This window comes from Acromyrmex echinatior, chromosome 15, assembly GCF_024713525.1.
Source record: "Acromyrmex echinatior isolate Ae372 chromosome 15, ASM2471352v2, whole genome shotgun sequence".
NCBI lineage: Eukaryota > Metazoa > Arthropoda > Insecta > Hymenoptera > Formicidae > Acromyrmex > Acromyrmex echinatior.
In genome coordinates this window covers 6047145-6072763 of record NC_141866.1, presented here as the reverse complement: position 1 = coordinate 6072763, position 25619 = coordinate 6047145, and the positions used below count along the sequence as shown (strand labels likewise).

Here is a 25619-nt window from a genome sequence, read left to right as displayed (position 1 = left end):
TCGTGCGATTATAATTTATGTCTAAGAACATATAGACTTCACTGATCACATTTCAAATATAAACGCGTTTCACTTGAAACATTTAGAAAGTAAGTGACGCCTGGCTAGTATAAAAATGGATTTACTTTTTAAATACGCAGCATAAAGGCTGGAATTCGCACAGTCTATTCTTAAATTTAAAACCGTCTTAAGATGTCCTAAACCAGTCGCAGAGCCGTATATAGCATTTGAGACATTACTTATAAAGATGATCTTGAAATAAAAACGGACTATGAATACCAGTTACAGAGATTTCTTCATTTCTTCCATGCAGTATTCATTTATTATAAATTATAATGGCTTTACTTCGATTGCAAAAGGAATTATCTCGTGGTAACATCAATATTATCTCTGAGTAATGAGTTTTATTTGTAACTACTAGAGACTGATTTGATTTCATATTTTAGAACGTACATATGTATATGCATATATAATACAAGGTAATAATAATTTTAAAAATCCAATATGTATTCCGTAAATCTAAGCTTATATTTAAAATATTTAAAATAAAATTGAAACATCTCGTAAAAAAATCAAATAGATTTTAATACAATTTCTACGAAATATTTTCACTTGTTGAGAATCGTTAATTGATCATAATAATTATATATATTTTTATAAAGCTGTTTAATTATTATTATTATTCTGATAAATATTTATTGTATTTGAAATATCTGACATAAAGATGGGTTCAATGGAACGCAATGTTATTGAATATCATTTATTTCACTAAATTATTGATTGGCGAATTATAATCATTGCTAAGGATGATACATTGAAAATTTAAAAATAACAATTTCATTTTACCAATTTAATTTGGAACATAAAACAGCACTCTTGTTCTTGTTCATTCCACAATTTCCATTTGAGATCATATGTTCGCTGTAATAAAAGAAGAGAAGATATTCTTTAGAAAAACATTTTAAAATCAATTTCAGAAAGTGTTTATTTTAGAAACACTTATTATGTGTTGTACATACTAAATTTTCCTTCTACATTTTGAATTACGTTTAAATTTCATGTCTCTACATTGGTTTGGCATCTTAATATTTGACTAGATTTCAATATAAAAAGTAATTATATGGGATGTCAATAAACTTATCTCTCTTTAGAGAGATTTACGTAAGAATCAGAATGGAGATCGGAGCATCACTTACCGTAGGGAATTTTTTAGAGATAGGCAATGCCACTGAATATGTTTGCTTTTGACCAGGCGAAGCTGGGCAAGTAGTGGATGGGCAGGCATCGATTGGCATACCTAAGAATGGCAAATCTACGATCTCAGAAGCCCAGTATGCCCTGCTAGATAACGAGCCATTGAATTCTGAAACAAAAAATATATATATATATATATTAATAATTCCGCATGATCGCTTGAATCGCAAAATTGATATGTTTTGGAAAGTGAAAAAATATCTTTTTACTTAAAAATAAAAATGAAAGTATGAAGCAAGAACATTTTTAATTGATTTCATATAAATGGTTTTTCATCTTTATCACGACCGATTAATTTTATTATATTTGCTATTGTAGTATCTAATAAATATCAACTAACAGTAATATAACATCAATATTGTAATTTCACATTCAACAATATAAATGTAATATAACACATATAGTATATAACAGTTATATTGATATAAGTATAAAATTATATAAAGTTGTATATTATGTTATCGTTACCGTTAATTGGTGTTTACTGAGTATTAAATCGTTATTTGAATAGCAATTTTTACTTCTTTTACGTGATATAATTATTTTATTAGTATTTCTCACTGGTTCCAAAAATTATTCTGTTTCATGTTTGGTTCAAACCATATCAATATGATTTACAATAATTTCTTACAATCATTAATTGTTATATTTTATTTTCCAACTGTTTGTAAATATCAAATTGAATATAAAATATTTAATTATATACATTAAAAAATGTAATCTATTTTATTTTATTTCTAATTACAAATTCACAAAATTGAAAGTGTATCCTTATTTATTATTATTCATTATTATATGTACGTTAAGCATGCATAATATTTTAAATACACTTACGGGGGGTGTAATCAAAACTTATGCTTGCATCTTGACCCTTCTTTAAAGAACAGGGTTTTCTTTCTTCGGCTTCTCTGCATGGATCAACGCGTACTTCGTGAATGGTACATTGTACAGTATTTTGTTCGGCTGAAACGTAATAAAATTTCATAAAGAATTTACTTGTACATTTAAAGTCAATTAAAAATTTGTATTAGGTGTTGGAATTAATTCGTAGCGTTTTTTAATGAAAGAATGTTATTTATTTCACATGAGCATTAAAAAATACATTAATGAAAGTACTTCCCATCACTTGTAAAACGCTACGAATTAATTCCAACACCTAATATATCTTATGAGACAGAAAGAAAAAAAAAAATCTAATAAATCAATATAAAAATTGTATTACCTATAGTTAGTTTTTTTGACTAGTTGACTCATTTTACGATTAATTCTAATAAAAAATATATTGTAAGATCTCTCTTTTAAATTAATTATCTTATTCTAACGTTCTTTTATTTTAATCTTTTAAATGTATTGTTTATCAATACAACACGTCATTAATTTAAATAAATCAATTCAAAGTAAAGTATTTCTTAGATATTAATTTTAAACATTTTCCTATGCTAAGCAAAATATAATATATGCTGCGTAAGAAAATTTTACTTGCGCAACGTTTTTCACGAGTTAAGTCAATATCTTATTTTAGTATATTTACATAACTCAAAAGTTTTGTTTTTCCGTAATCTGTAAGGAATGTTGAGATAAGCTTGAACTTCGATAAAAGGAACAGAAAGAAATACAAGTACAACGACACAACATGTATCATTGATGTTAGAATCTCGATAGATCGATGTAAACTAATTCGAAACTGTGAAGTTTCTGCTTGATGAGATATAAATATATTAAGTATATTTAATATTTTTCCTACAAAATATATTGGATATCTGACTCATCCTTCGCGCCTCACGAATGACTTAGTTATAAATTATAAGAGCAAGCAGCGTTGAAAAAACTTTCTCGAATATTCGATAAATGTAAAAAATTTATAAAACGTAAAATACCTCGTACAAGTCTCTCCTATGTCGAAGTTTTACCGCTTCATTGATTCAACATATTCCTCTTCGAGAGATATTTTATTCGAAAAGTTTATCTGTTCTCTCTTTCCCATGACTTGATGTTACTCGTCTATAATTCTTTTTGTTCTCTCTTCTTCTCCCCCATTTCTCTCTCTCTCTCTCTCTCTCTCTCTCTCTCTCTCTCTATATATATATATATATATATATATATATATATAGGTACACACACATATACACATATATATAAAGAAAGAAAGAACTTTTCTGATATTTTATCATTTAACACGTTCCTACTTCTAACTAAACATTATTTTGTCATCATATTTTAGTAGTATTTTGCGAATTAAATTTGAATTAAACAAATTGTATATTATCTGATTAATCAAATTTATCTAACAAAGTTGAAGCATATAATAAATATTGAGCTTTCTAAAATATATTCTTGGCCGATTTTTGAATATGTAATTTAGCATAGATAGCACTATGTTGACTAATAATGATGATTTTCTTTTGTTGACACATATTTAAAATTAATTTTTTATGAAATTAAGAATTCTTGTATTATTATATTTTTTTTAAATAGGAATGGCGATATAAAATTCGAATACCATGTGAAACTCATTACTCAATATCTTGCGGAGGAAAAAGTTTGTAATGAATTTATAATGATCTTGTGTTCTATAGACGATTCATAATCCACGTGACAAATAAAGAGAGAAAGATAAAAACAATGTTATTTCAGTCTTGCAATTTCTTCTTTTTTTGTTTCCATAGAAAGAAGTATTATTGCTTCAATCTCAATCTTTCTTTCTCGCTAGCATAGTTTATGAATCATTTATAGTTTACAATAACTCTGCTAACTGCAAGAATACTTAGCATGCATTAAAAATAAAAATCTGGCTATTAAAATCCTACAATAAGTAATTTATTATCATTCAAAATTTTGTGATCTTATATAGATTTAAATGGATGGTCCGCAATATTTTTTATTTTTTGACCAAGAATTATAAAAGCATAGTTAATACAAGTGCATAAAAGCCAATTCGTGGGATGTACATGCATATTAAACAATTTTTACATAAAACAATAAATCTTTCAACCTCATATTAAGTCATCATCAGTACTCATATAAATTTTCAATAATATAATTTGAATAACATAACTTGTCATGAATTTCTTTTTCTTGGTGAAATGATACATTTATCTTTTAAGATCCTTTTTAATACAGAAGAGAGTTATTCCTTTCTTTCTAATGACGTTTGATCAAATAAATCATATATTTGATCGTCACGTTGTCCTAAGAAAAAAATCATCTCAATAACATTTGATACGATCATAAACATTTATTGAAATGAATAAGCAGAATACTTCATGACGACGATGATACGTCAGACTCGTAAATAACCTCACCCCTCCGAAACATACGTTCGATAATTATATCGAAGTTGGAAATAAAATGTGCAAATAAAAGTTGTCGCCAACCTATTCCTGTTTCAGATACGTTCGGCTTATTTATATGCGCTGTCGCGACGTTGCAATGATGTTAAACGAAAGTTCGTCGTTCGAATGGCAATAAAAAACATACTATTAATCATGTTAATCGAACAGTACAACTTAGTTCAATTTTTTTTCCAACTTCCGTCGATTACGTCGAGCATGAACAAGGATCACCAACGACATCAGAAGCGAATAAGTGTTGTCACTTCCTTAGAGAGCTCGCTGCTAGATTTCCTTTGAGATAACAGTCGCTAGCGTCGTTTAATTAAGCAGATCGCGATTTCTAATTAAAATAGGATAAAGGATATATATATATATATCCTATCCGTATACTTACGGTTGAGTGGACACGGCGTCCAATGTACTATTTCCGCGTAGACCGTAGACAGAGCTAGGATTAGGACGGCAACGAGAGTGATATTCCGGTTCATCTTCGATGGTCGGTGGTTCGTAGCCAAGTGAAAGAAGGTCGACGTGAGGGTCGATCCACACATAACGCAAATAACAGAGCGAAGAATCTGTGGGAGGGTAGTGGGGCCATAGGTCAATTGAGATAACGTCTTTATCACGATGGAACCTATGCGCGCGACGATCTCCTTCTTCGAGAAATCGCGTCACAGAATTTCGTTCCGATGATTAAATGGTCAGATGATTTTGTGATAACCTTCAATATTCCGGATGTTAACGAATATTACAACATCTTCATATCATTTTTTATTCATGAAGATCGAACTCATCTTATGTTGATGTGTTCTTTTTGGCATGGTTGATATTATCTTCGCACATTGTCGCGTAGATTTACTTCAAAATATCTTTTGTCAATTTAAAATAAATTATGTTGTATAATTTAATATCTGTTTTATCTATTACAATTACTAAAATATATAAAAAATTTTTTATGTGATAAAAATGATGAAGTCAGAAGCGAACAAATAATTAGGTCAAGAAAAACTAATTTATTAAAATATAAAAATCAAAGAAAAAATTAAAGATTAAAATTAGTTTTTCATATATAAGTTTTGTCCAAGAGAAAATGAAAAAATTATTTCTAATTAATGTTAAACATACAGTAAACAATGTTAAGAAAGAAGTAGTTAGTATATGGGCTGTAATCTGATATACACACAATATTTCTAAAAACTTATATATGTAATATAAATCACAAATTTTTATTAGGTAGTCTATATCGAAATGATAACGACCATGTTTATTTTAAATGTGATAAAAAACCACGACTTATGAAACTAATATCTTATGTATTCTTACATCAGGCTAATACAAAATTTTTTACATAAGGACAACACTGTTAGAAAAAGCAGCCAATTTTATGTACATATAATGATTAGAATTATATGCAAAAAATTTTTTTATATTTTTTGGGCTAAGAATAAAAAATAATCTTTGGTTGATGTTAAATATATATAATGCGAGATTATAAAAAGGTGTATAGCTACACCATGCGGCGACGATTCGGAGTGTCAAAAAAATTTATGTTTAAAAAATACATTTTTATGTTTTTAATATTAAGGTTACGTAAATATCGTATGCAAAGAAACGAAAATATTTAATAAAAAAAAAAGATCGCTGCGGACAGGATTCGAACCTGTGCGGGCAAAGCCCATTGGATTTCGAGTCCAACTCCTTAACCACTCGGACACCGCAGCTGATGCTAACACCACTACGTACAATCATAGATAACCAGTTCAGGTCATCCAGACACCAATATTAAGTTAATCGAAAAGAGATATTGAGATAATATTACATACAAAAATTATATTTAGTTAATAATAACATAAAGCAAATCTTATAATAACTTTCTTAAATAAATTAATTTTATAAAAAAATATAAAGCATATATTTAAATATAAAATTCGGAAATGCACATAATATAATTATTATTTCTACAATAAAGTTTTTATTGTAAAATACAAATATAAATAATATTATATAATAATAAAAAAAAAAACATTATTTTATATAAAAATCAAAATAAAAAAATTAGCATTAATTAAATATGAATAATAATTATCTCATATTTTTCCTTTATTTTTTTGTCAATGAATTTGTTAATTGTTTACTTATTTAATGATTCCAAAAATTCAATAATATATCACAGAGAATTTGTCAAGATGGCGTCATCTGTTGGCCAACCATTAATAAATGACAACATTTCTTCTCGTCAAACTCTATCGGTAAAGTAATAGAAACATGAACATTATTGTAATATACTTTATTGATATTATTCAATAATTTTTTGAATAAAATTATTTTTAAAGCTTATTTGTTATTACAACATAAAATGTACTTAATTTATTATTATAAACACAGTTTAGTGAGAATAATTAACATACAATTTAAAAAAAAAATTATATTTTAAATAAAATATATTAAAAGAAATTTATGTACCTCTAATTATTTTTGTCACTTCTATTTTACATTTGTGAACATTATGTTTTGCTTCTTATTTCTATTATAATTTTAAATAATAAAATTTTTATTTTATGTCATTATTTCAATTTTAAGTTTATTTTTTTGAATATCTTAAATTTTAGATCAATAAATACTTTTTTTTATGTACAGAAGATATTCTATCTGTTCAACGTAATCTTTATTATTTTCGCTACGCGAATAATTTGCGAATAGTGATCTATGAGATTATGAGCTATTTATGCAATAAATATGCGGGATTTATTAATGGCTGTCGGTGAATAATGATGTTCGTAAAAAATGTTTTGAGAATCAATAAGATCGATTAATAAATAAATTCCGCATCATTCGCATGAGACAATGTGATTAATAATTAATGAAAATGCAAATGCAAAAAAATTCCAAATATTTTATACTAAAAAGTCATAATTGAAGATGTAGCATGTTAATTTTGGTTTTTTCACATAAAAATTGCACATAAAAATTTATATAAAATATTTTATATAAAAAATAAAGAACGTTTTTTTATTTTTATAAGGAACTGTAGAATAATAAAAAGTGGTATTGGAACGGTCAGTATTTTTTTTTATGCTAATAGAATGTCCACAAATCCATACATCTTGACGTGTACAAAGAATCCGATTATCTAATATTTTTTATGAAACATGTCTCATTAAAAAACGCACGCGGCGCTATACACGTATGTCCAAACACAGAAAGAGATTCTATTCCCACGACAAAAAAAAATATGATGATCTTCGCACTTCGTTTGCGTCTTGCGGCGTAGTATAATCACCGCAGGAAGCAGAAACGATTCGTGAGATTATACAGAAGGTGTAGGCGGATTGATCGGAGGATCCACTTGGGAGATAATAATAAAGCGATGGTCTCGGGAATGCGAAATCGGCTGGATGATTTGAATGAGAATGTTGTGCAAAAGCGGCCGGCCACGCACGACGCCTCTCGCATCAGCACTTTTACTTCGCACGAGAAGGAAAGCCTCTAAAGGAAGTGGCGAATGTTAGGTGAGCGAATGTGTAACCTACATTCGATACGACTTTCGTTCATTGTGATATACTTGATCTGTTTTCGTCCCCCGTCATTTTTACTCACGTCTTTTAAATTAAAATATATCTTCCTGTGTACACATTTTGATATGGAAGATAACGGTATGTGCTGCTTTTCTCCTAGCTTCATATTTTCAAGATAAATACTCTGTGGTGTGTGTGTGTGTGTGTGTGTGTGTGTGTGTGAGTGTGTGTGTGTGTGTGTGAGAAACAATATTAAGTCAAAAGTGATCAATTAAACCAAAGTTACAATATTATTTACTGGACATACAGTAAAAGGAAAATGTATTTGCACAGGAAAGATAAAAAAGTTTTATTTGTAAAAAAATAATCATTTATTAACAATTTATTAACAACGTGAATATTGTCCCTAAAGAACGAAAATTCATAAAAAAGCCGGTTTATTACAATTAAAAGTTAAATTTCTCGATTGCATGAATACTTTTTATGCCGAATAATACTTTCATTTTTGTTATTAGAATAATATATTTTAATCATACACATACACACATGTTTTTTAAATAAAATACTTTTTAGGAATGTACAATCTATTTTATTTTTGCTAATAAATTATTAATTAATATTTACTTTCTAAAAATAAGATCTTTTAAAAAGATATCTCCCTTGTTATATAAATACTTTTTACACTTACATAATGTTTTTGTCAAACTCATAATTTATGTGTTAAATAATATTTAGGTACGTATGAAAGATAAATTAAAACTATTATGAACGTCAAAAAATTGGAATAATTAAAAAATTGTATTTTTATTATATAATTTTGTATAATTTTAATGATAATTTAAACTGCATTATGTCTCTATTTTGAAGTTAATTTAATCAAATTAAACAGAATTTATGCATTTAAAGCATGTGAAAATTAATCTTCCACTATGTAAAAAATTCCATCCGCACCTTTCACGGAACATTAATGACAGATCATGCTGCGGTTATAATGTATATAATGAGGCAGTAGTTAATGCGTGTTAGATGAACTATAGACTATGCATATTAATAAGAAACTCAATTGCTCGCATTTCTCATCACCTTTAAAGCAGTTGGGCAATATGTCTTCATGCATATAAAGAAATCATGCTTTTCAGATAAGCACGCAACAATAATAAAGTAAAGTATTGACTTATATTATTGTTATTGTAAAATAAAAATTTACTTAATTTAAATTTAAATGCTTTATAACAGCATGATAAATCATTACAAGCGATAGAAGATTGATGAAAGTTAATGGAGATTGATGAAGTACAATTTAAATTAAAAAAATGAAAAGTTTAATGATGAGAAAAGTAAACACACACTAATATTTCGTTAACAACATTTCTATGATTTTGTTTCGTCCTTTTTACTTTTAGTGATTGTTTTCGCGAAAAATGCATGTCGCGCATTTTCGCGCGAATACAAAGTGTGTGTGTCATATAAAAATGCGGATGCAGAAAGTTCATGTCGGAAACCGCGATTGTCGATATTTATGAGAACCTCCGGAGTGTCAGTGAATTATCCGGTAACATTTGTTCGACATATGTTTCTTCCGGATTCGGAGAGAACCGGTTTTCTTCCATAAACCTCTATAACTTAATTCAAGAGCGATTCAATAGGAATATCAATTAAACATTTTATTATACACAGTTACTAGATATTTCTCTGGATGCTATTTCTTTATCTATTGTTTGTATTGTTTATATTGTTTAATTATATCTTATCTATTGTTTCTTACGTTCAATTTTTTGGTACAAAAATTGTCATTTACATTGTGCAAATTTAATCATGATTAAATAACACAATTAATATTTTAATAAATAATATCCTTTGAAAAAAAAAGTCACATCAGACAAAGTGTTAGCTTTTGATTATTTATTTATAAGCTCAATTATCGTCTCATATATATATCTCATATTTTGTTAGAAAACAATATAAACAAGAAGGCATAAAAAAGCATTATTAATGTGAAAGAATTGTTTTGTTAATATCTTATAAATTTTATAGTCATAATGAAAGTTGTTTAAAATTTCAGAATCATCTTTTTATTATACCAAGATCTAATCTTATGAATAAAACTGGCGCGTTACAGATGAGACGTCTAGCTTTTTCTAATATTAATTGCATATTCTCTTTTAATTAAATATTCGAACAAAATTATTAAAAAATGAATTGCATTAGAAAATACATTGCAAATATTTACAGATTAATCCATAACTCATTTACAAAAAAATGTTAACCGGTGCTGATTATAAAACTGTTTTCTGATGCTGAAGCGATTAAAGAAGTTGAAATTCCAAAGTACAAGTTATTTAAACACAAAGCAGTAACAAAGATTCATTCAATCGTAGACTGCATAAATATGTGTATTTATTTAATTTAACACATTAAATAGACACATTTCGTACTTCTTCAGATTTCTTTTTAAAAAGTAAGAATCTTTGAACATGAACACTTCTCTCAGATTTAGATGTAGAGCTTTCAAACAAACAATGTCTCTCGCGCTTTTATCAAACTGATTGGAAAATAGCTGGTAACAGATAAGCAGCGAAGCTGATAAATGACGAAGTAGCAAGTTACGCTCCTGATATCTCGCTGCGTCGTCACACCTGTTGCCCTCGGTAGGATACCAGTGTGATACGCCACTGGCCGTAAACCGCTGGCACGGCTCACCTGTTGGCCTCAGCAGTACTTGCTGGGTTCTCGACCGCGCGGCACCTTTCGCCCGACGAAGCTGCTGACGAAGCGACGGACTTTCCGTTCTCCACGTATTCTTCGTCCGGCGAATTCTCTCTCTCTCTCTCTCTCTCTTTCTCGCGCGCGCGTACGTCTCCAAGAGACGAGTTTGCCGTTTCTCCGGTTGGTCCTCGTCGATCGGGGATCACATCCGGTATTGGAAAGAGAAACCGGAAGGAAGGAACCGCTCAAAGTGGGGCCTTCGCCTTCGACCTGGAGAAACGCGACGCGTTGCACCGGACGAACGAAGAAGAGGGAAGGCAGGCGAAGAAGCTAACCGGTCGGCCGCTTTCCGCGGATTCCTCAACCGCCGTCGGCCCCAGTCTCCGGATTGTATGCAAATACCTTGAGGAAACATCCTCGTGCGGGTTGCTGCCGGCCAGGAGAGCGCGGTCACCCTTTCTCGAGGAGGCAAGGAGAAGCTCATCTCCTCGCGTAAAATTTTTGTATCCGCAACTCAGGTATGCATGTGAAATTCGCATATCTTCATCACGCACGTATGCGATATTATCGCGATAAACAAGATCAGTCGCGCAAACTCGATTACTGGTGTAACGATTCATTCATCAGAATATTTGAAAGAGAGCTGAAGGAATTCGCCTTTGGCGCGTTTGTGAAAGCAAAATTCGAAGACTTGAAGCCTGGAATCGATTCTATTTTGCGTTTAGATTTAAAAATAATTTTAAAAATTATTTATTGAGTGAGTAATACATGTAGATAATATAAGTGTTTACTTTCTCTTATGAGATAAATTTTCTGACAAATCTGGAGTAGATAATTTTTAGCGAAAATTTAATTGGAATCTGTTACTAAATACAATTCAATTTATTGTACATAATTTCATTAGTTAATAGTCCTCCCAGTGACAAACTCTTTGATAAATTTGAAGTTAATTTCTTTTAAGCAAAAATATAATTGACATAAATATGTGGTAATATAATTATTAAATATCTCTCTTACTAATAAAAATTGCAAATTAAATTTTTGCTAAAATATATCTGAATAAAATTAAAAGGACAAGTTATTTTCAAATCAATCTGTAATTTTAAAAATCATTTAATATATCTATTTCTGATACATTCAATATCCAATCAAAGATTAATCTCGGTAATGACATAATTTGCTGGAGGCGTTAGAAAATCTAAGTATCTTTAGTCATATTTATTTAAAGATCCAATATTTCTTCTGCAATTGACGAGAAATCTCAAGAAGCAATATCGTGTACATAGATAATGTGTCGGCGAAAATGCTTTGAACTAGCAAAAGTGGATCGTATCGCTTGATTAAAAGCGTTTCAACTTTTTACAAAATTGCTTTTCCAATAATCGTTCATTATCAAAGACCAGGTGTAAGCAAATTGCCAATATATGTCGAAATCATATTTAACATAATTTATGAATAAAATATCGTCTAAATGCGTCTTTTGAAGCAACTTCTTAAAAAGGATAAACAAGATTTCTAAAAAATATAAAATAATAATATAATTTAATTTATTCTCCTAAGTATAATTATTCAATAACGTATTTAAAAATATCGTATGTCAAAATTATATCTTTCTATATATAATTATTTTAAACACATAAATCATCTGTAAGAACATTAATAAAGAAACACAAAATATTATTAGGTGTTGGAATTAATTCGTAGCGTTTTACAAGTGATGGGAAGTACTTTCATTAATGTATTTTTTAATGCTCATGTGAAATAAATAACATTCTTTCATTAAAAAACGCTACGAATTAATTCCAACACCTAATACATTTACAAAATTTATCAATATTCAGATTATTTGCATTTTACTCATGTCGGACTTCAACGTATTGGAATTTTAAAGTTTGTTACTGTCGAGATACGATAATAAGTTCGATAAGATCGAGGAGAAAACTTTGCTGCTCACGCAAGCGTTTTGAAATGCTTTACGGGAAACAATAACCTTCCTTTAATAATTATTCCGCTAACGTTCCGGTAGACAATATAAAAATAAACCCTTTCTGCGTAAGATAAACGTATAAAGCTTTATCCATAAATTATTTACGATGTAATAAACGTCTCTTAAACGCTGCTTAAAAAAGTTTTTCATAGAAAAATTAAAAAAATTTTATTTAAAAAATTATAATAAAATAAAAATTATTTATTTTCAGTACAGCTGTGACAAAATTATCTTATTTCTTAACACGTAAGTGCTAAAACAAAATGTAAACGATCCATGCAAAGTGTGAGTGATGCCAATGCAATAAAATTTTCGTCATTACAGAATTCATGTTATAAGCAAGTATTCTTTTTTCTGTTATCTAACTGCGCATAAAGGAAAAACATACAGTATACAATTATAATCCAACTTGCAGTTCAGGTCAGAAGGTGTTGAGCAATAACATATTACTCTTTGGCACTTCTTCAATTTATAAAAATAGTGAGAGGAAAATCAAGGGGAAGGGGGTGTTTTTTTTTAATAAAACCGCGCACATTTCTGCTTCGTACGTAACATGTGCTCGCGTATTTGGACACAGGATGAGACGATCAAAGATCTCGAGCACCGTCGCCAATTACACGACCTGTTCCAACAATGTGAGCCAACGGCGTGCACAACCGAGTTTCTCACGACATTCACCAGCGTAATTTCTCTCGCCATTGTCTAAGTCGTGAGTCGGCGTATAGAGAGTGTGACTCCCATGAGTGCGCGACGAAAAAGCGGAGCATAACGGTGCTGGCGGAAAAATTTCGCGCGCTCCACGTCCTCGACAAGGAAGCCCCCGATTTTCGTTATCGACGACGCGCGACGGAAATAGGTATCTCGTCATTGCGCGTGGAGACGTAATCATGGTCGATTATCCGCGCTTCCGCGCGAGATAACGCGACGAGCAAAACGACTAATTATAGCCGGCGAACGTACAAATAACTAGGAAACACATCCTCGTATCTCATGTTATTCGCGTGAATGAGATACTCAAACGCGCGAGTAACAACATGTTTATGACGTTTACGAATCTTAGGTCGAAAAAGAAATAATTACATTACAAAATATTCCAGTTGTATCTTACTCATAAATTCTGAAAGAAACTTTTAGAAGAGATTTATTTTTTAATTATTTTGACGATTGGTATTCGCGATAAGTTTTGACAAAATGCCAACGTTAATAATAGCGCGAAAACTTTGCCGCCTTTGGAGGACGTCTTATTTAGGAAAACTTTTAGAAGGTTCTGAAAACTTTTCTCTTCTCTTTTATCAAACTATGTATATTAAAATTAAAAGAATTTTGATTTCATATTCCGTTTTCTTTTTGCACCCTTTCAGGTCGCTTCGGCGACTCTGTTTATTGTCTGCCGGCGCTCGGAGGTAAGCCAGACTTCCCTGTGCACAACCTGAACTCACATGCATTGGCGAACACATGCAGAATCATTACCTTCTTAGTATAAGAAAAGAAATTTTCACTGCCCGCCAGTGGTTCTCTATTTCAACTGTTCTATATACGCGCAATATACGGGATTGTATGCCAAATTGGCATTTGGATTAAATAGGTGTGAACTTTCAGTCTGATTCTATTATTATGTACAGGTAAATTTGAACCATTCAAAAAAACATCATCTCAATAAATTGAATGTATCTCGTACAGCAGAAATGCCGAAATTATATCATAAGGACAGTCTAAACATATCACAGTGTTTATAGGATATTTGTATGATGTATTCAGGATATTTTTGTTGTGTGTGTAAAGGCATATCTCCATCAAAGCCGATCGTGTCGATCAGCATATCAATAATATTTTTTTAGCCATTTTAACTCTTACCCTACTAAAGGGGGGGGGGGTCACTATGTTATCGAGGGATTCCTGTTCGTGCAAATTTCTTTACATCTCTCGGTAATTATAAATTATACTACATTTTATTATTTTTCAAAATGAAGTGCCAATATTTATTATTCTAAAAAGTTGAAAATATGTTGGTGAATTTTTAAAGAGTTTCTGAATCATGCTGAATAGATGAAAAAAAACAAACGGATTTTAGTGCCCCTAGTATGGATGAGACACTAAATTGTACCTAGTAGGATAAGAGTTAAATTTACTTGTTCCATCTAATAATAGAAATATCAGTCTCAAAGTTTGTATCCAATTAATTTTAATATAGTGTCCTGTATATTGCGTCCTGTACATTGCATCTTTATAAAGAAAAAAGAAGTTAGTTAACACTAATAACCGTTTTAATAAACGGTAAGAGAGAGTTACTGATGCGTATTGTGGTCACTCAAATCATACTTCACCAATATTATATTCAATATACGCAACAATATAATTATTATTTAATATAAATAACACTTAGACAAAAATATGGAATAACTGAGAAATGAATAAAATAAACAAAAATTTAACATTTCGTATATTAACAACATTTTAAAAACTCAAGTATAATTGATATTAATTTTCTCTTGATTAATATATATAGCTAATATAAATGTAATTATGCAATTTTATTCTGAATTTTTATAATTTTATAAAAGAAAGTTTATTGTAGAATATTTTATATTTATTGTATTATATATACATATTTGTGCTTAAAGATTAAATCAATATTTAAAAAAAAATCTATCAAGTTTCTTATATATATATATAAGATAAAATTTTATATTTCTATTATAAGATAAAAAATAATAATTGACAATATTAAAACTATTATATTTAATTAATACTGAATAAAATAAATATTTTATTCTAAATAATAAAAATATAATAAAAAAAAATTTATTGATATGCATTTGGCAACTCTCCTCTATTCACCTGCATTTCTCTATGAATCCGGTCCGAGTTAAAAAAGCAAATGAATGAATTCATTGTCGTTACCTTAAAGCTGAATATACAATAGCAATTTGTAAGAACGCTCTCCACTTAATAGGCTTCGCTACCTGCGCTAATATATTTTAGACACTCAAAATGAATGCTCTGCGAATACTGATTTGAGTTTTTGAATATATTTCGATTATGTGCGACATAGTCTTCAGATGATTTCAGGTCGATAGCGGCTTCAGTAAATTTATTTTTGCGTTTTAAAATCGTAATGAGAGATATCGTGTAATATATCTCTCAACTTTCTAGCCTTACACAATAGCTTTCAGAAGTGGAAAATTAATTTGCACTTAAAACCGCATGTTTTTTTAATGAGAGAATTATGAACAGAAAATTTTTTTGAAAATAATAAAAATGTTAATTGACGCAGATGCACAAAATGCAATTATATAAAATGTAGTGTTTAAAAGTCAGATAAGAAGAGAAAGTGAAAAGAAGATATAAAAATAAATTCCTGTAAAAACTATTTATTCATCGTAATATGTTCACGTAATCTTTAAATCTGTATAATTAGGATTTCGTAGAATTCATCAAAATTCGAAAGATATATTAATAGAAGTTACGAAGATTGTCATTAGTTTACCACGCTGCATGTTCATTCTGTCTTCATGTGGAGATATTATTCTGTTAAATTTTATTGTGCAAAGTACACGGAGGAATAAAGCACAGTATGCGCACGTTAAGAATAAATAAAATGTCTATAAACGCGCAGCAAGCGCAACGACGTACGAGATAAGAATTTAGTATCTCTGACATTTGTTGCGCGCAGCGGGTTCTAAGTGTAGCCTATAACGAAATTTATTTTGCGGTAGTGTAGGGTGCAGAGGTTCCCACGGGATTGCTATTAGCTCGGCGGTTATGAGGAAATCGTGGCTTCGTATCGTGCTTCCTTATCGTCCGCAGGGGGAATTTAAAACGAATAGGAATACATTCTCATGTCGAGGCTCATTATTTGTTTGCGATAAGTGTCAAGGCCGCCAAGTGTCAAAGTCCGTGGCTCTTAATTACTGCCGTTTTTAGGTGTTAACCTTGAAAAATGTTTCGCGTTCGAAGAAATATAAAATATTTTAATTTCTTTATATCTGATAATAAAAGAATTAAGATGATACATGGACTGCTAAGAAAAGTATCGACTTTTGGCAGGGTTTTCCTGATCACTCTTGCCTTGACTAAATATAGCGATTTACTTTAACATTCGACCCTGACTACTAATAAGAACTTCTGCACTTTTATTTTTTTCTGCTATGAAATTCTTGCTGGTACACAACACCGCTCACCTTTGGGCTGACTACGGTCTCCGACAGAAACAGAATATCCACAGAAATTCCGAGCACGAATCACCATTTTAACGTTCGCTTTCATCACGTTGAAACATTGTACATATACACTGAGATAAAAATGTTTTATATTTGTAACTATAATTAGATATTATTATAATTATGATTATTACTGTTATAATAATAATAATAATAATAGTAACTATGTATATAATTCTAGCAACAAATGTATATAGTTGGCAACTTAAAATGACTAATTATAGTTATTATAACATAAAATAATTAATAACACATATACCCAGTTAATAAAATTAATAGAATAAACTTTACAATATTTACTGAACTGAAGAGTTTCTTTTCTTTAATTGGACATTATTATTTATCATTCTTTTTACAAATTAAATTATAACCATATTTTTTATGGTTGTTTCAAAATATAACTATAAAATTATAGTCACTTGAATCATTTTTATGGTAATTTCAATTATTTTATGGTTATAATAACTATAATTATAGTCATTTTAGATTGCCAACTATATACATTTGTTGCTAGAACTACATACATAGTTATTATATTAAAGCAGTAATAATCATAATTATAAAGTATCATACACAAAATAATTTAATTTGTAAAAAAAACATAATAAATAATAGTATCCAATTAAAGAAAAGAAACTCTTCAATTCAGTAAATACTGTAAAGATCATTCTATTAATTTTATTAACTGGATATATGTATTATTAATTATATCAAATAAATGAAAAAATCCCCTCTTCAAGTGAAGTTGATTTTGGTTCAGTTTACGATTGCGTTTCAAGTCAAATTCAAGGCAAATCAGCATGCAATTTACAAAACAGGAAAACGTGGATTTATCAATCTACATATGAATATACATATACTATTAAACATCAAGAATCAAGTTTTAAAATATTTTGAAAATTGAATTCCTTATCTTATTATTTATTTGATTTATTCTTATCAATCTAACTTTCATTTGTTTATATTATTATATACATTATCACAATAATGATAAGGTGGCTCATTGTTAGTAGGATTGAAAAATTCAATTATTTACTATGTTTTCTCGTTGCAATCGCACTTGAATTTGCGTTGACGATATAACATATAGTAGTGGGATGTAGAATTTAGATTTCACGCGCGAATTACTGGCACAAGTTCGATAGGTGCCACCTATCCTACCGCCATTGCTACGCGCTTAGTGGACATCGAGGTCAATCAACTGCAACGCGATGTAAGGTATGCGTTTGCATGCGCGGAATTGACACGTAAACCTTTCCTACGCAACTCCCGCGACTTTCTCGTTATTACCGTTTGAATTAGCAATAAACTGAATAAATAATAATTCGATGCGTCATTTAGATTTCACGCGCCAAGGAAACATGTATCTTATTAAAATGTTATTTCCTCAACTAATCTCTATTAATACATAGACAATTTCAAGTTTTAAAATATATTAACAATAATTAACATTAATATATACTCTATTAATATACTCTATTAATAATTAAAAGAAGATACACAATAAATTATTAAGAAATATGTATAAGTTAGCTTCATCTCGAAACAAAAACGTTGTTGTATATTTTGAACCAATATTTATATTCTCGAAATTTGCAACCTTATAAATCTTAAAATTAAAAGTAAAAATTTAGCGTAAAAATTTATTTATAGTAAAGCTATTATTTTTAAAACATTATATTAAATTATTATACAGATCTGTAATAAAAACTATTAATTATATAAAATTAATAAAAACAATAACAGAATCATTTGGAGTCAGTGCAGAATTCAATGAGCAAAAATAAAACTCGTTCTTTTTATTTAGATCAAAGACATAAGTATAAAGTCATGATAATCAATTAATCTAGAAATTAATTAAAATTCTTAAGTGTTTCGCAACGTATAAATTAATAACGTGGTACATTAAATATTTACCCTTTGTACAGAAGCATTGACTATATAATTTTGTGTACAGAATACAACTGAGATTAACTAATTAATATATATTTCAAGCGATGTATTAATAAGTATGCAACATAGTGCGGCGGATGGTATGAAAAGTAAAGTGGATTAAAATTGCGTATCAGTTTATCAAGAAAAATATAATGACCACATGATGACTATGTGCTTCGCTATGAAAGATGATATACAGTCATTTTCATGAACACAGTTATAATTAGATATGATTAGACAAATTTTCTGTTTCATTCTGTTTCATTGTACGTATTAATTAAGATTATCTGACGTTTTAAATCAGTTCATGTATCTTTTTCTACAAATAGGTCCAGATAGTAAATCAGTTAAGTCACAATTAAATTAAACTAATATTTATTGAAGTGAATGGAAGTTCAAGTGAATGGAAATAAGTATATGAGCGAGTTTGTAATTTTAAATTTGATTTACTTTCTCGTCCATTCACCTGCGATTACAAGAAGTTCCATTTCAGAATAAACGTTATACAGCCTTGGCATTAGAATATTATATGCGAGAAGTTCATCTAAAGGAAATTATTGCAGATTTACTTATCGAATTCACCGTTGCAAAGAATAAGGTATACGTTGCTATCTTATCATTTTAGAAAACAAGCACGCAAGACGTAATGCGACTTAATATCGTGAACTTGCATTTTAAGAATCGATGTTTAATATAAATTCAATCTGCGAGTATTATTCACAGAAATACGTTTATCTTCGTCAATTAATAACGTTTGCTGCGCAATTCATGTATAAGATAAGAGAAGGATGTACCTGCTCCGCGAATTTGCATAAAAGATACAGCGCCATATTTTCTGCATAACATCCTGTTGCAACTTGTTATCCGGATCAAGATTTCAGTTCAGAAATGAAGAGACTCTCTCCGGAATCTCGTGGTCGATAATATTATCGATCGACGTCCTTATAAATCAAAACAGGTCTTGCAGTCTTCGTCATTGGAATCATAAAACAACTACAGAAGATATTTAAATAATTTAGTAAAAACAAGTTCGACAAATACAGTTAAAAATTGAAAAAATTATTGTACAATAAAAAAACGTAATTAAAATGCAATTATTAAATAATAATTGTGTTAAATAGTTTTTAAACGTGTAGACTCTTTTATTAATTAATTTAATCTGTTTAATTACTTTATTTTATTTTATATATATATATATATATGTACACACACACACACACACACACACACATTATTCCCCTTATTTTTTCAGTGTGACAATAGCTATACTTGGACACGTGATGGGATATATTTGATCTCACATCCATCCACACAATTCGTATCTTGTTCCTATTTATTTATCTTCGCGCCAGTCGCATGCCTTCACGATCGCGCCATTAACGCGAAGGATGCTGCACCAAAATTTACATAATATCCACCTACGCCTTGTTAACTGGAAACAGCTCTAAACATAAGACGCGAATGATTTAACGTCATTTCCTAGTGATTGCTGCAGTGGCGTAATGTTTGCTGATCAAGTGAAATCATTAACTTCTGTTACATTGCATGACATTATTGCTTTCTAAAGTATTCTCTCTAAGTATTCAATTTCAAAATTTTAGTAATTTTACAACTAAATAACTAAAATTATATTTTGATGTTAGAAGTTTTAAAGTGCAGTTGTAAACTGTATTAAAGCTTTTATTAAAATGTTAACTTTTAAAAATGTTAATAAGTAATTAGAGATTATATAATTATTATGAGAAACATAAAAAAAAATCTATATAAAAATATATATATATATTAGGTGTTGGAATTAATTCGTAGCGTTTTTTAATGAAAGAATGTTATTTATTTCACATGAGCATTAAAAAATACATTAATGAAAGTACTTCCCATCACTTGTAAAACGCTACGAATTAATTCCAACACCTAATATATAATATAATGCTCTTATATAAAATATAAAAAAGATTCAAGTCTTATTTTCTCTTAATGCAATCTTTTTGACATAAACATCAAAAATAGAGTGTTATTATACTTAGAAAAATATTTACGATAGCTAATTAAAAATCGCATACAAACTTAATTCGTACAAATATGATATCGTTTAATTGTATAGAAGAAATTATATATCTTATAAAATGCATTGTCAAGTTTAGAGTCGTGTCGCCATTACAGTCTAGCGATTCTCCTCGAGGAGACGTGCGTAAAAGGGAAATGCGTGATTAGAAACTATAAACGAGAGAGACGTGGATTGCTCATAGCTATTTTATTTAGCGCTGACTATGCGAGCGGCCATTAGAGCTTTGGATAACCCACCGAAATTTACATAACACCCACCTATTGCTGCCTGAAGGGAGATTTCAATAAGTATGCCGAAGAGATTACTCTACCGGCACTCGATGGTAAATTATTATGTAATATTACGCGCGTTATGATAAACGAAGAAGAATAATCTCATAAAATATTTGTGGTTGTAATATCAATTTGGGCGCGCGCGCGCGCGCGAAAAGCTTCATTATATTTTAGTAATATTGACAATCCATCCATTATTTTGCGGAAATTAATTATATCCAAAATTATTATAAAATTATATCCGAGAATAATTTAGTTGACATAATTACAATTCTGATGGACATGATTAAAATATTCTGATTCATCCATCTTCAAGCAAAAATTTTCTCAGTATATAAGATAATAATATCGTACATTTATATAATTAAATTTTATCATGTAATATTAAAAGTACGACTTTTTATGCATACTTTACAAGCTTTATCTAATTAATCTTAGAAGCTATGAATAAATTGTGTAATATTGCCCACATTATGATAAATGTCGAAGAATAATCTCATAAAATTTGTGTGGTCGTAATATCAATTTAAGTTACATGCATGCGTATACTGATCTAATAATATCTTTAAATAACTTCAGGTTCTTTTCATTAGCTATAGTTATTTCGCGTAAAAAATAAAAGATTAAAGTGTAACAAATTACATTACAGCGGGAATTGAATTTTATATGGCTCGACGAAATTATTATTACTAGGTCAGTTAAAGTCGAGACTGTAATGGATCGATTAGTCGTGTTCTGAGCATAATTTGCGTCCTTGTTTCTACGTGTACCAATATTTGACGAGTTATTTCCTTAACATAGCGTTGACTATGTATCTGCAACAACATGAAGTTGCTACAAATAGTACTGTAGTGTATTTTGTATGCATTCCATTGTATGTTAATAATAGAGCGATTCGACCAAACAGCGGAATATTTATACACTTTGTTATACTTGAAATTGCAAGCTATATTTTTTATAGTTTTCTTTAAATTATTATGAGTTTATTTTTGTCATTAACTTGATATTTCTTCTTCATTTCAGTAGGTTTTATTATTTTATGTATCTCTCATTAAACATTGTAATGTTACATGAAACTATCTAACATCTAACGGATTATTCGTTACCGACGAACTGAAGAAAGGAATGTTTGGCTGGAAAGTGTATTGCACATTGAAATAATAACGATACCGTAAGATGGGAAATTCTATTCTTTTACATCATCATGAGAAAGTCTGTTTTGTAATTGAATGTCTTCACAACTTCAAGACATGTTGCACGCGTATTTATTTACATTAAGATTTAGATAACCATAATTTTCTACTTCTTTAATGTTATAATACTAAAATAAATATATGAAATAGATGTATCCCAGCAAACGGATATAACTGTTACATAAAATATATAATGTAAATAAATCAATTTATATCTATGTAATAGTTATATTCATGATTTACTGATACATATTTTAATTCTTAGAACGTGGGAGATTTACTTTTAAAATTTTATATCTTTTTCTCGAGTAAGATTTGTTAGAATTCATTATTTCATTGTATTTCTTGTCTTAAATATAATACTGTCTGTTTCAGTGTACTATAATGATTTTTTCATTCTGTAAAGGTTAACGTTCGCATTCCATTTTGCGGAATGTAATATAAATTCAGTTTTCATTTTATCCCCATTATTTCATACACATGTAATTTGATTGTAATTATTTAATATTATACTGAAATAATATGTATAGTTTTATGTTTTTAAAATTTTTTAATGACACTTGAATTAGAATGAGATATACAAGTGGAAGGTTTACAAGTTTGCTGAGACTAAACAGAGATTGATGAGGTTCTTGCTGGAGATATTTGACGTTTTCTTAATCGTATTTTCTTCGTTGAAAATTACATGCTGCTATTCTCAAGGAGGCTAATTGTGAATGTTCAACTTGATGGAGTTATATTACTTGCTTACATAAGATGTCTCAGATTAATTAAGAAGTCGCTTCAGTAGTCGTAATATATCAATATTTTATACCGATTCGTTAGATTATATTACAATTGTGAAAAATATATAAGAAGCTACATAATATTCAAGCTATAAATTAAAGTATTATAAAAATACAAGAAATGTGTGATTTACTTTTTACACATCTTCAAGATTATCGCATATATTACAAAACTTTGTAGCTAACTTGATAATAATGCAACATTACAACAAATGTCATCTTATTTATGACTTTTGAACACAAAGTAGCTAAACGCTATAGAACTTCAAGTAATTCCAACACCATAAATTCAACGTTGATCCACTTTCGTCAGCAGATTGTCTGTTAACTACCAACTATGTTTAACGAGTCTTATTCGAGCCAACTAAACTTCATCATCCTCGACGTCGCCATTTGCCATCTCGCAGCATCAATTCGCGTATATGCAAATTCGTTTCGCATTGTCATAGTGCTCGAAACGCACAATCGCCCTCACCTACGAAACGCATTCTCTGCAATCTTTGCTTGCTGCTATTTCGATTCGCATGTCCTTATTAGTGGTTTTGCTGCGAGCGCAATGCATATTCGGTTAAGCTAATGTAGCTGCATAAATTTTCCCACAATAGAAAGTTCAGTTTGCTCTTTACATATAAATGCAACTTATGTCACTTATGTAAGCTTTGCAATACGCATAGCGTATTTTACCTAATTTGTACGTCAATATAATTAATAATTGATACCGTTCTAATTATTTAATATAAAATTTAATTAACTAAATAATATAAAATATATTAATTATGCATTTGTGATTTTTGACAATTACCACAATATTATTCAATGTATTCTAAAGTTAAATAGACAACGAATAATATTGCAAAAGGCAACTTTAAAAAAAATTACAATAAATGCATAATTTATATGTTATTTTATTATTTAACTAATTAAATTTTATATTAAATAATTGAACGTTTTAAAAAAATTTTTTTTTCTTTTTATCTTACAATTTAAAATTTCAAAAAATGTGTTAAAAGATAATGCAATTAAACATATGTAAATTGTCGGAACGCTATAAAAGTTGAAGGCCGTTTTATTTCTCAGTCATGCATTATGTATTTGTAGATCTCGATCATAATACATAATTTTTATTTTGTGTGATTTTTGCAACTTAAATAGCAGATCAATCTAACGCAGTAACGTTTCGCTAGTCTGTCCAATTATCTCGAAATGACCAATTTGATGTGATTTAAACCAATCTGCCTGTACAGATGGTGAAAGAAATATCGTAAAACGCGATACGGAAATCATAGGTGCGGCTATTCATGTAAACCTAATGTCACTTGACCGGCTTAAGAGTCCTAAACGTACGTTAGCTCAACAACGCGGGGCTGCCTACGAACATAGAACGTTGAACCAATTATCCATATCGTGTATAATACGTATAAGGTTGCGTATATGGCGGTGCATGACAAATACGCGTCTAGTGTGCACAACGAGATCTTGTAAAATAAGCACCGTGGGGTTCGGCCTTATGCACCAATAAGGCAGCATTCTGGCCGGGTCAATGCTTACTGGTTTTGTATTTCGAGCTCCTGCGTTCGCTCTCCTGTTTCCTCGCCTTTTCTTTTGCTGCTAATAATAAATCAGTCATTTTTCTTGAAAAAATAGAAATACTAGAATATTAATCTGGAAACGAGCTGCTTATTATTGATGCTAGAATTTACATATATAATGTGTACAATAAATAATGTAAATTTTCATTTACGTATTCAAGTTTTATTAAATTAGAAATTATAATTTTATTAATTTTCTAAAAAATTGTATACAAATGCAAAAAATTATATAAAATATTAATCAGTTAATGTATTTAGATCATCTGAAAGTTCTGAATTTTAGAAATGCCTGGAATTTAGAAATCTTCATATAAGAACATAACAGAAGGATATCAAGGATAATATTTGCATAAGAGATATTTTTTAGTAATTCTTACATAGTAATTCTAATATTTTAAATTTTCTAAAATTTAATAAAAGTAATTAAGAATAATTATTGACACTTAAGAATTAGCTTTCTTTATATTAAATTATCTTAGGATAAATAGTTTAATTTTCGTGTCATGTGTAAATAAATTGCTTTGAAGAATTTTATCGTTCTTCAGACTTAAATACGCACATTATGGACTGCATTGTCTGCACAACCTGGAGTCAAAGTTGTAGTAGCTTCTTTGATTCAAGAGACGACTGTCGGCGTCAGGTTGCTTGGAGTGAGATTGTAAACCACTGAGTCTGGCACGTATTCTGACCATATTCGCCGAGTAATATACTCACCGTGTCCCAGTTCGCGATAATACACTTCAGATCTCTTTGCGTTTCCGACATA

The 25619-nt window shown here is 29.4% G+C and overlaps 2 protein-coding genes and 1 non-coding gene across 3 annotated transcripts in view; 1 reads left to right on the top strand and 2 right to left on the bottom strand.

Moving 5' to 3' along the window:
• Positions 1–746: 746 nt before the first annotated feature.
• On the bottom strand, positions 747–5152 carry LOC105148921 (MD-2-related lipid-recognition protein). Its single transcript, XM_011060969.2, has 4 exons — positions 4981–5152; positions 2089–2217; positions 1197–1363; positions 747–921 (listed from the first exon to the last, which is right to left on the bottom strand). The coding sequence occupies exons 1-4, from the start codon at positions 5135–5137 to the stop codon at positions 838–840; spliced, it is 537 nt and encodes a 178-aa protein (XP_011059271.1). The 5' UTR covers positions 5138–5152; the 3' UTR covers positions 747–837.
• A 1073-nt stretch (positions 5153–6225) lies between these two features.
• On the bottom strand, positions 6226–6307 carry TRNAS-CGA (transfer RNA serine (anticodon CGA)). The gene has a single exon. It is a non-coding gene; the product is annotated as a tRNA-Ser (tRNA).
• Positions 6308–10797: 4490 nt separating this feature from the next.
• Positions 10798–25619, top strand: part of LOC105148922 (echinoderm microtubule-associated protein-like 2) — a 46072-nt gene continuing 31250 nt past the window's right edge. The window contains exon 1 of the mRNA XM_011060978.2: positions 10798–11325. The gene's annotated coding sequence lies outside the window, so the exon portion shown is untranslated. The remainder of the gene's footprint in view (positions 11326–25619) is intronic.

Bases quoted from the DNA above. Each gene is read 5' to 3' on its own strand.
- LOC105148921 (XM_011060969.2), bottom strand. From the start codon at position 5,137: ATGTGTGGATCGACCCTCACGTCGACCTTCTTTCACTTGGCTACGAAC. The intron at 2,218-4,980 runs GTAAGTATACGG...ATTACGTTTCAG, and splicing joins GACGCCGTGTCCACTCAACC to CCGAACAAAATACTGTACAA. The intron at 922-1,196 runs GTAAGTGATGCT...CTTTTATTACAG, and splicing joins TCTCTAAAAAATTCCCTACG to CGAACATATGATCTCAAATG.